Source organism: Tachyglossus aculeatus, chromosome 1 (genome assembly GCF_015852505.1).
Source record: "Tachyglossus aculeatus isolate mTacAcu1 chromosome 1, mTacAcu1.pri, whole genome shotgun sequence".
In the NCBI taxonomy this organism is placed as follows: Eukaryota; Metazoa; Chordata; class Mammalia; order Monotremata; family Tachyglossidae; genus Tachyglossus; species Tachyglossus aculeatus.
Genome location: NC_052066.1, coordinates 157620820 through 157633233, shown reverse-complemented (window position 1 = coordinate 157633233; position 12414 = coordinate 157620820). Strand labels below are relative to the sequence as shown.

Sequence of the window (12414 nt, the reverse complement as noted above, 5' to 3'; positions counted from 1 at the left end):
TGTTATTCATTTCTTTATATTAATGTCTTTCTCCCCGGCCCCCACTAGATTATAAGCTTGTTATGGGAAGGGAATGTGTCTATTTATTGTTGCATTGTACTCTCCCAAGTGCTTAGTACAATGCTCCACACACAATAAGTGCTCAATAAATAGGATTAAATGAATGAATGAATGAAGTAGTGAAAGGTTCAGGTCTCACCCCAGTGGACAGGATTCGGTCTGGTTTCCTTCAATGGAAACCTCAAGTATCACTGGGGTGAAAAATTGCTTCAAGATGGCTACTTACCATCTGAGAGGTCAGCATTTTTGGAAAGCTGTTCTAATTCCCAGCCCAGGTGAACCGATTCATTCATACTCTGCTTCTGAGCAATCTCCAGGACCATGTTCTCTTCTAGAAGTTCCTCAATTCGTTTCTTATCAGTGTCTCGATCCTACGGAAGGAAAGAAGAAAGGAGTGCAGGCAGAGACATGGGCAGAACGCATCATCTGGCTATCCTCTTAAACTTCTCAAGGTGCTTTGGATTGTCCAGTTCCATCTCGTACTGCCTTAGCCCAAAAGATCACAGAGGAGGAGGGAGAGCTGGTGAGCTGTCACATATAAAATGTTTATGTGACATACTGGGCTGAGACTGTAATTAACCTCAACAGGAACAAACTGGCATCTTAAAGAGGTAAGGCCTTAAGTATAATAAATGTTGCCCCACACCAATCATTCAAAAGACATAGGTCAGGTCACTACCTTAATACTAGCTAGGTACTTCACTGATAACTACACCTTGTTTTCAATTAGGAAACACCTGGCAAGAAACACCTGACTATAGCTAGTTTGAGGCAAGGACATTACCACAAATCTTCTCCATCTGACTTTCTAAAAATAGCAGAAGCAAAAGTTAAAAATGACTCTCCTAAAAGAACAGACTGAGCAGAGGCATTTAGCGTCCAATCTCTAAGAAGTTTTTGAAACGTTCCTGCAGAATGGACTGAATTGTAAAACTACTTCTCAGTTATTTTTAAAATTTCGATAGGGTTCAGAGGTGGGGTACCCTGACTAAGACTCCGTTTCCTTTTTATGCAACAGCTACGATTTCGAAAGGCAATGACGGATATTTGCAGTAACCATATCTAATTTAAAAGTGATAACAAATCTTGCTGTACCAGTTCAAGGTCATGAAGTTTGGATTTCAGCTGCAAGTTCTCTTTCTCCAGTTCATGCACTTTATCACCCCTGGCTCGTGCTGCTGTGAGCTGTTCCTCCAGCATTGCCTTGGTTTCAATTAGAATGATATTATCTTCCCGAAGCTCCTGGACAATGAAAATAAACAGAAAACCTTCAGATCAAATACCTGACTTGACAAGCTTATGTGTCCAGATCATTTTAGCTTATTGGGTCCAAACAAGTTGAATTCTGCAGCCCCATAAAATGAATCATTGAAGGTTTTGTCCACAAAGGATATTTTATTACCATCATTAGACTCTCACTGGATTACACCAAATCAATTCAGACAGATTTATGCTTCGTGAAATTGAATAGCATAAATAATGGGTATCGGGTATGAATTCTGACTATCTTCCAAGTTGATTGCTTTTTGTATTTGTACAGCCTACATGGGAAAAAATCTTCTCAAAATTACATTTCTGGGTTAAATGGCTGTGGTCCTGAGACCTCAAGATAATTATGTAGGAACAATGAAAAGGAGGGCTGAAACTCACAAAACAACCATTCACACTTCCCATACTAGAATTACTTTCTTTGCCCTTGGAACAGTTGGCCTAGGACACTCAGAGAGAGACCAGCTTAGCCTTTTCAACACCTCTCTATTTCATTCCAGTTTAAAGGGACACAGCCCCAAATTCTTCTCTATTATTATTTTTCCCTATTTACCCTCCTCTCATCAGAAGAACCACTTCCGCATTTGGCAAGAACATTATTTTTCAGAATGACTTTGTCCTTCCAAAAAGGCACTTTCCTGGAGATTTTTTGACAAGTTTCTTCCAGGTAGTATTTTTTGAGCATTTACGGTGTGCAAAGCGCTGTATTAAGCACTTGGGAAAGTACAAAGTACAATTTGGAGACGTGATCCCTGCCCACAAAGAGTTTATAAGATAGAGGGGGAACTAGACATAATAATAAATTACAGATAAGGGAAATGGCAGCGTGTAAGGATATGGACATAAGATCTGTGGAACCGAGGGTATGGTGAATATCAACTGATTAAGGGGCACAGATCTGAGTGTATAGGTGACGCAGAAGAGAGGGTGGGCAGGGAATGAGGGATTAATCAGGGAAGGCTTCTCTGAGGAGATGTGATTTAAGGAGGTACTTGAAGGCGGGAAGAGCCAAGACAGATCTCTCCCCTCTCCCCTCCTGTCATCTCCAGCATCAACAAAAAGCACAACCTTCTGGGAAGTTAGGAAGCAGGTTTAAATTCTCTTTGCTGACTGCCTGCCTTTAAAGGAGAGTAAAAAAAGATAGTTCAGTCTTCAGAAAAGAAATATCCACTTTCATTTCCCTCTTCATCCCTTCTTCAGCTATGCCTGAACCCCTCTTCCTACTACCAGACAGTAAGAAGCCATCCCAGTAGCAGCAGACTTTATTGAACACCCACTTGTGCAATGAAGCATACCAAGTCCTTAAGAAGTTCAGAAAAATGAAGACACACATTTTCTTCTCTCGAGGACATAGTATTATAATGGGGGAAACACACCTAAACTCATTTGCAAATACACCAGTCAAAAGAAATAATAATTGCTGTGTTTGTTGAGAGCTTACTATGTAGCAGGTACTGAATTAAGTGCTGGTACAGACATGAGATCAACAGGTTGGAGACATGATTGAGTCCAATCATGTATATGTGAGTTGTTAAGAATGCAAATAAGTTCGTAAGTGTTACAGGGGCTGAAGGAATGATGTGACTCAGAGTGTCAAGAAATTAACTGGGGGAAACTTGTTAAAGAATCTGGAGATCTTTACTGAGCAGCCAGTGCCTTGCACATAGTAAGTGCTTAACAAATACCATTAAAAAAAATATAGGTTATTTGAAGGGAAAACATTACCTCATGTTTTCCCCTCAGGTCAGTGATAGCACTCAGTGTAGGTGCTATCTATGAATATGAAGCTTATGGCACATCATTGATTAAGATTTGGGAAGTCCTTTATTCAACAACATACAATGAAATATGTATCTACTTAGAACAAGAAAGTAAATCGATCCATTGTAAGCCAATAATCCACATTTTGAATGGGTGCCAACCAGGTTCTAAACTGGAAGAGTAGAGCTGGGTTTTGGTTTGAGGATGATACTGTTGACAGTGAGCCTGTATCGCTAAGGGCAGATGTCTTGGAGAGACAATTTCTTGCACCGTTGGCCCATGGAAATGGAGGGGTACCTTTTCTGGACCCTTGCCATTCAGGTGAGTATTGCACAGACACCAGGGGTTCACAGGAAAGAAATGAAGTGCACTGAGAATCATAACGTCTATCTTTCTTTAAAGGCTGTGATTGTTGTGATTGTTCAAATCAATCAATTGTATTTATTGAGCTCTTACTGTGTGCAGAGCACTGTACTAAGCACTTGGGAAGTACAAGTTGGCAACATATAGAGACGGTCCCTACCCAACAGTGGGTTTACAGTCTAGAAGGGGGAGACATAGAGCAAAACAAAACATATTAATAAAATAAAATAAATACAATAGATATGTACAAGTAAAATAAATAAATAGACTAATAAATATGTACAAACATATATACATATATACAGGTGTTGTGGGGAAGGGAAGGAGGTAAGGCGGGGGGGTGGAGAGGGGGAGGAGGGGGAGGGGAAGGAGGGGGCTCAGTCTGGAACGGCCTCCTGGAGGAGGTGAGCTCTCAGTAGGGCCCTGAAGGGAGGAAGAGAGCTAACTTGGCAGATGTTGGGAGGGAGGGCATTCCATACGTTCAAATACGTTCAAGTACAAGTTGGCAACATATAGAGATGGTCCCTACACAACAGTGGGCTCATAGTCTAGAAGGGGGAGACAGAGAACAAAACAAAACATATTAACAAAATAAAATAAATAGAATAAATATGTACAAATGAGATAGAGTAATAGATACGTACAAACATATATACATATATACAGGTGCTGTGGGGAGGGGAAGGAGGTAAGGTGGGGGGGATGGGGAGGGGGATGACGGGGAGAGGAAGGAGAAGGCTCAGTCTGGAAAGGCCTCCCGGAGGAGGTGAGCTCTCAGTAGGGCTTTGAAGGGACGAAGAGAGCTAGCTTCGCGGATATGTGGAGGGAGGGCATTCCAGGCCAGGGGGATGACGTGGGCCGGGGGTCGACAGAGGGACAGGCGAGAACGAGGCACAGTGAGGAGATTAGCAGCAGAGGAATGGAGGGTGTGGGCTGGGCTGCAGAAGGAGAGAAGGGGGGTGAAGTAGGAGGGGGTGAGGTGATGGAGAGCCTTGAAGCCGAGGGTGAGGAGTTTTTGCCTGATGTGTAGGTTGATTGGTAGCCACTGGAGATTTTTGAGGAGGGGAGTAACATGCCCAGAGCGTTTCTGCACAGAGACGATCTGGGCAGCGGTGTTAAGTATGGATTGAAGTGGGGAAAGACCCTGCCTCCTGTTTCTTCTCACTCCAATCCACATTTCACTGTGCTGCTTAGATCATTTTTCTCCAAAAAAATTCAGCCCATGTTTCCCCACTCCTCAAGAACCTCCAGTGGTTGCCCACCGACCTTTGCATCAAACAGAAACTCCTTACCATTGGCTTTAAAGCACTCAATCAGCTCTCCCTCCTCACTTTGTGATTCCCTATTTAAACCTAGTCCACATACTTCACTCCTCTAATGCCAGCCTACTCACTGTAACTTAATCTCATCTATTTTGCCACTGACTCCTTCCCCACTGGCCTAGAATTCCCTCCCCCTCCATAAATACCAGACCACCACTCTCCCCACCTTCAAAGCCTTATTAAAATCACATCTTCTCCAAGAAACCTTTCCCAACTAAACCCTTATTTCCCCTACTCCCTCTAATAATAATAGTAATGATGGTATTTGTTAAGCACTTACTATGTGCCAGGCACCGTACTAAACACTGGGGTGGACACTAGAAAATTGAGTTGGACACAGTCCCTGTCCCACGTGGGGATCAAAGTCTCAATCCCCATTTTACAAATGAGGTAACCGAGGTACAGAGAAGTGAAGTGACTTGCCCCAGGTCACAATGCAGACAAGTGGCAGAGCCAGGATTAGAATCCATAACCACCTGACTCCTAGGATGGTGCTCTATTCACTACACCATGCCACTTCTCTATCTCTACCTTCTGCATCACCTATGCACTTGGATCTCCAGTCTTTAGGCACTTGATATTCACTCCACCCTTAGCCTCTCAGTACTTATGTACACACCCTAAGTTTATTTAACTGTTTCCTCTTCTAGACTGTAAGCTCCTTGTGAGCAAGGGAATGTGCCCACCAACTCTGTATATTGTCTCTGCGTTCATGAGACTGTCAATACTCAATGAGCCTGTAACATGCTTGAATGAAGAGGACAGAATGAGGCACAAAATAATAATAATTAATAATACTTATCAATAATAGTATTTGTTAAACACAAGTTTTGTGGCAAGTACTGACCTAAGCACTGGGGTAGATATAAGATGATCAGATTGGACACAGTCCCCAACCCATGTGAGCTCACAGTTTAAGCACCAAGAAGAAGAAGTATTTAATCCCCATTTTATAGTTGAGGAAACTGAGGCCCAGAGAAGTCATGTGACTTGCTCAAGGTCACTTGCAAATGACAGGGCCAGGATTAGAACCCTGGTCCTGACTCATAGGTCTGTGTATTTTTGCCCACTGGGTTCAATATCAGAATCTTTTCCTTAAAGGCCCAGTTCCAGACAGCTCAGAGGGTAATCTCAGGTCCTTGATGCTTCTTCCCCAAGACATCACACTTCGCTTAAGTTTTACTGAATTTAAATTCTTTGATGTAATGTCTTTGGAAGAATTAAATTCTCTTCTGGAGATAATTTATCTCATGTCACAGCCTTCCCCAAGAACACACCCCCATCCCTAGCTTAGTTCTTTAATAGTCTGAGAAAGTAGTTTGTTTTCTTCTGTCAAACAGTTAACACAGCAGATGTGCTAAAGGTCAACTGGAAGGTGTTAAAACTGCATTTGTTCACAGGAGACCATATGTCTGTGCCACTCAAAGAGAAGAATGGCATCAGAGATTTCCACTGTCACCCTCAAGACATGAGCTTCACAGCAAGATCTTCAGGAATCCCTGCCTTCTCTCAAAGAGTCGTTGTGGAGCTGTGTACAAAGCTGGGCAACTCACAGGAAATGCACACCAACTCTGAGCAGTGGCTCACTATGCCCAGAGCACCTCAGTAAGAGGACCAGGGCAATGGGAATCCAACAAAGAACAATGGACAAGATGATTCCTCTTTCTCTTGTTTGTTTTTCCTGGTGTTTGGTCTCCATGAGAATTCATTTTTCTGTCAGTAATATGGTGAAAAACTGGGAAATCAGTGCACGTTTGGTTCCCCCCCCGCAACTAATTTCCTAGCCATCCATCCTATTGTCCTTTGGAAGAAAAAAAACCCCAAAACACCCAGATGGTTGTTTTAAAATGAAAAGAAGAGATGAGGTCAAACCCAGAAACCCTGGATGCCATTCTGCACAAACAAATTCCTTCCACTTTCTATTACATATTCTGATGCCTTTTAAAAAAAAGATTACCTGAGTTTGAGCCATGCCTGGTTAAAGCTCCGTCTAAAGCATCAAGGGACAAACAATCCCCCAATTCACTGCCATGCCCACCAAAAATGAAAGGCTGCAATCTAACAGAAAAAATTCTCCAGATTCAAGGGCCTAACTCTTTTGGTGGACGCTGTTGATAAATTCCTGACTTGACCTGTAAGCTCCTTTTGGACAAAGAATGTGTCTACTAACTGTTGCATTGTACTCTCCTAAGAGCTTAGTCCAGTACTCAGCACACAGTAAGCGTTCAATAAACAGCACTGATTGATTACTTGGATGTCATCTTTGTGAATTGATGCTCATCAAAATTCTGATTATAAAACAACCCACCTCCCTCCCAGAAATGCTGGGTGAACAAATGAAACAATACAGTAGAAGGACCTTCAGAAAAAATGTTTGAATAATCAAAGTATATTTTAATGAATCAGTATTTTCAAGTGTTCTGCAGTAAAGCTGAGTAAATTTTTGGAGGCGAATCCTTTTCTCTGAGAAAGAGCACAGGCCTGGGAGTCAAAGGCCCTGGGTTCTAATCCCTGCCCTGCCACATATCTGTTGCATGACCTTGGTCATGGCACTTCTCTGTGCCTCATTTGTTAAAATGGGGATTAAATCCTACTCTCTCCTACTTCAACTGCGAGACCCAGGTGAGGATGGAACTGTGTCCAACCTGATTAACCTGCAACTACCCCTGCACTTAGAACAGTGTTTTGTTTTTTTAAAACGGCATTGGTTAAGCACCTCCTATGTGTCAAGCACCGTTCTAAGTGTTGGGACAGATACATGTTATCATCTTGGACACAGTCCCAGTCCCATATGGAGCTCACAGTTGAAGTATGAGAGAGTAGGTTGTAATCCCCATTTTACAAATGAGGTAACTGAGGCACAGAGAAGTTAAGTGACTTGCCCAAGGTCATGCAACAGAAATGTGGCAGAGCACTTAACATAGTACTACAATTATTATTATTATTAATAATAAGTGAGCTATCCTTTAATTAGACTATCAAATCAAATGAGTCAAATGAATTCAAGGATCTGTTTTACCAGTCCCTTGCATTTTGAATGGAAAAGTGACTGGCCTAATTATAGATTGATGAGGGATATTTTTATATTACTCCATTAATATTACCCTCTCTTTTCCATTCATTCACTCAATCATATTTATTGAGCACTTACTGTTTGCAGAGCACTCTACTAAGCGCTTGGGAAGTACAAGTTGGTAACATATACAGACAGTCCCTACCCAACAACGGGCTCACTCTGAAATAAATATTATTGTAATAAAATAGTCCTCATGCTTTTGTTTCACACCCGCTAGAATTTCCAATGCCCACACCCTCTCCATGAAATGGAGCCCCAGAGACTGAGAAAGCAAAGATTGCACTCCCTCACGACTGGACGGCAGTGAAGCAGGGTTTGTGTTTGATGGATGGCTGGGTGCCGCTGGACCTCAGCCCTGCAGTGTCAGGTGATGCCTGACCTCCAAACCCTAGTTCCCGGATTAGCTGTCACATGGGTTTACGGAGTTAGAACTATTTCTGGGCCTTACAAACATCCTGGTCGTGGCCTTCAGACAGCTCACTGGTAGGCAGAAGGCTAGGGGAGAGTCGAGGATCAGGAACCTAAAGATGTTCAGGGACTCAGTACATCTTTATCACATCTAAACCAAGTTTCACTTGTTAGATAATGGCACCTAAGCATAAAACCTCTTGAGAAATCATCTAGTTCACCTCCTTGTCATCTGGTGGGAACACACCTAAATATCACACAGACAGACAAGTAGCATGGCCAAGTGGATAGAGCACGAGCCTGGGCATAAGAAGGGCCTGGGTCCTAATACTGGCTCCTAAAAATCCACAATCCACCAAGCATGAAGCAATGAACCGAGTACTTTGCAGAGTACAATAGAAGCAAGGCATATGATCACTGTCCTCAAGGAATTTACAATCAGTTTCAATCAGTTCATTGCTTCATACTCGGTTGATTGAAAATGTGTTTATTGGTAAAAAGACTTCCAAACATTTATCCATTAGAAATCTACTTTCAAGTAGCACACACCCTAAAGCCAACTCCCTAGTACTTTGGCTGAGGATCTCTAATTCTGCAAACTGTTCTCCTCAAACCCAGGATTATTTTCTGATCTCAATTCTTAAGGACCCTCCCACACTTAGCTGTGGGAAAAGTGTGGTAGGATTAAAAAACCCCAAGTATCACAAATAGAGTCCCATTTAAATTAAGTACAGGAGAAAGAGGCACAGGTCAGTAGAAACCATTTCCCACAACTGCCTACATCAAGCCCAAACTCCGTCCAATCGGCTTCAAAGTTCTTCACCAAGTTATCCCATTTCACATATCTGCTCTCTTCAATGCTACTACTCAGCTCACTCTCTTTGTTTTTCCCAAGCCAACCTTCTCACTAAGCCTCACTCTTGGTTCTTCCACCTCCATGCCTTATGCACATTGATCCCCTTGGCCTGAAGTCAGTCTCTGGTCCCAACTCCCCGAATTTCACAGACCACAGTTTCACCCATATTCAAAGCCCTGCTTAAGCCCTCCGTCCTCCAACAAGCCTTTCCTGAATAATTTACAAACATCCTGAGCCATAGCAACCCAGCAGCCACCTCTCTCACTATATTTAGGCCCTTCCTGAGCACCTGAGGATTGGCAGTAGTGATAGCTTTTTAACACCCACTAGGCGCAGTGCACTCTACTAAGCACTTGGGGAAGAGCAATGGAGACATGATACACATTTCGTGCCCACAGTGACCTTACACTCAAACAGGGGGTTGAGATATAAAAGTATTTACATATAATAATACATATTCGCAAAATTGATTATACATATAACCATAAATGTTGAGGAAGGGAAACAATACATAAAAGTGCTGGAGTTGGCTGTCAGACAGATAAGACTAAGGAATTGGGAGTTAATCAGGGAAGGCTTGCTGGAGGAGGTAATGAGAATAATAATAAGAATAACAGTGGTATTTGTTAAGTGCTTACTACTGTGCCAAGCACTGTAGTAAGTGCAGGGTAGATACAAGATAATCAGGTCCCACATGGGGCTTACAGTCTAAGTAGAAGAAAGAGCAAGTATTGAATCCCCATTTTGTAGATGAGGGAAGTGAGGCACAGAGAAGTTAAGTGACTTGCCCAAGGTCACACAGCAGGTCACATGGTGGAGTGGGATTAGAACTCTTGTCCTCTAGCTCCCAGGCCAGTGCCCTTTCGACTAGGCCATGCTGGAGAGATTGAACATGGCGACAGCTGTGATGATTCGGATTTACAAGGGGAGGGGAACGGTTTAAGTGAGGGAGTGAAGATGGGAGAGTCAAGAGTCCAGATTAGTTAATAGGTATTTCTCCCCCTCTAGACTGAAAGCTCGATGTGGGCTGAAAGCGTGTTCATTAATTCTGTTGTATTGTACTGTCCCACGTACTTAGTACATTGCTCTGAAGCAGTGCAGCGTAGTTGAAAGAACCCAGGCCTGGAAGTCAGAGGATCGGCATTCTAATACTGGCCCTGCCAACTGCTTGCTGTGTGTCCTTGGGGAAGTCACTTAACTTCTCTGTGCCTCAGTTTCCTCAACTGTAAAATGGAGATTCAGTACCTGTTCTCCCTCCTAATTAAGACTGTGAGTCCCTATGCGGGATAGGGACTAAGTCTGACCTAATTAATATGCACCTATCCCAGAGCTTAGAACAGAACATAGTAAGAGCTTAACAAAGACCATAAAACAAATAACAAACAGTAAATACCATTAATTGGTTAAAAAGTTCCCTGTGGAGGAAGAAAGAATGATCTGGGAAGCGCCAAGGAAAGTGAGCAGTTATCTAGGTTAGGGATGTTGGTAGAGAGCTTTGAAGCCATGTGTGTAGATGTTTAATCATCTGTACTATTAGTCTGATTTGTAAATACTTTTATGTCTATCTTCCCCTCATCGTAGGCAAGAAACGTGTCCTGTGCTTCTGATATGGTTTCCTAAGCACTTAGTACAATCCATTATACCACTGCATACATTTCATGGGAAGCAGCATGGCTTAGTGGACAGAGCACAGGACTGGGAGTCAGAAGGTCATGGGTCCTAGCCCCAGCTCTGCCACTTGTCTGCTGTGTGGCCTTGGGCAAGTCACTTCACTTCTCTGTGCCTCAGTTACCTTCTCTGTAAAATGGGGATTAAGACTGTAAGCCCTATGTGGGTCAGGGACTGTGTCCAACCCAGTTTGCTTGTATCCACCCCAGTGCTTAGTACAATGTCTGGCACGTGGCAAGCGCTTAATACCATAATTATTAATTATTATTAAACAGCATGCAATAGCATTACTATTGGAGAGAAAAAGTTAACACCCATGGGAATTTCATCTGCCCATCCTTGGTGGGGAAAATCAGCTAAGGGAAAGAAAGCCACACACATCCTGCTATGTTCCTTCGATGGTCTGGTATCATCCTGGGATAACACAGTTGCCAACTCTGAGGCACATGCCCTGAATTCCCGGCTGGTGCGGCCTCTTCTATATTTGGAGCTCAGGGCTGCCGGCTGCTGCTCTCCCAGCAGCTGAGCCCAGATTGTATACATTTCATGGAGCTCAACCAAATGGCAATTTAGCTCTTAAAACTTATCCTTTTGGCTGCATGTCAGGAGACACAAATACAATCCAGCATAACTTGAATGACACGGCTTATGACAACTGAGGGCAGCGGGAATAAGATACAAGGGAGAGAGAGCCTCATCGGGTTCGTTTTATTGGCCTAAGCTCAACAAAAGAGAGAGCAAGCACAACTCTGCAGGTCCGTGGACCAAGGCAGGCCAGTCACCCCAAAGGTACTGTCCCTCCATGGAAAAGACCACAGAAACTGGGATCTAGGAGTAAGGAATGAGGAGGATTAGGACACTAAATCACAAACCCCAGGGGGCTTTGCATCCCCAGGCTAATGAAGCCATCTAGCTGTGCATCTAGCTTTAGTTCTATTTATTCTGATGACTTGACACCTGTCCACATGTTTTGTTTGGTTTTCTGTCTCCCCCTTCTATACTGTGAGCCCATTGTTGGGTAGGGATCGCCTCTATATGTTGCCAACTTGGACTTCCCAAGTGCTTAGTACAGTGCTCTGCACACAGTAAGAACTCAATAAATATGATCGAATGAATGAATGAATGAATCTGAATTGACATCCTTAAGCCTGTTTAGAGTAAAGGCAGGGTGTTTTCTCAGGAGAAGGTAGACTTCTCTTTCAGGTGTTCCCCTTTTCAGTATTAGAGATGAGGGAAGACCCTGGTTGGATGGTGAAAACTAGTTGTTTCTCGCTAGGTAAAGGACAATAACCAACAGCCTGAAGATATGCCAAGGATCATTATTTACACGCAGGGGCTCATCTAACTGAGAGCTGGAGACTTTAACATCACTCACTGACTTTGTCCTCACAAGTTTACACCCCCAGGGCATCAGAGCCAAGGATGCTAAGGAAACCTTAAAATGCACTTTGCTTGAAGAGGTAGCTCAGCAGTATGGATTTTTTTTTCCTTTTACCACTACTGGAAAGAGGTTTTATAGAGAGAAGCAGCATGGTACAGTGGATAGAGCATGGGCCTGGGAGTCAGAAGGTCATGGGCTCTGATCCCAGCTCCACCACTTGTCTGCTGTGCGACCATCATTATCACTTCAC

The 12414-nt window shown here is 43.2% G+C and overlaps 1 protein-coding gene across 4 annotated transcripts in view; it reads right to left on the bottom strand.

The window, feature by feature from the left end:
- The window catches only part of CCDC88C (coiled-coil domain containing 88C), a 177530-nt gene that overhangs the window by 55331 nt on the left and 109785 nt on the right, over positions 1-12414 (bottom strand). For all 4 annotated transcript variants that reach the window (XR_005452540.1, XM_038752863.1, XM_038752873.1 and 1 more), the window contains exons 11-12: positions 1156-1302; positions 287-431 (exon numbers count right to left, since the gene is read on the bottom strand). Coding sequence is in view for 3 of the 4 variants with exons in the window: in XM_038752863.1 (XP_038608791.1) it covers positions 287-431; positions 1156-1302 (292 nt within the window). In the remaining variant the exon portion in view is untranslated. The remainder of the gene's footprint in view (positions 1-286; positions 432-1155; positions 1303-12414) is intronic.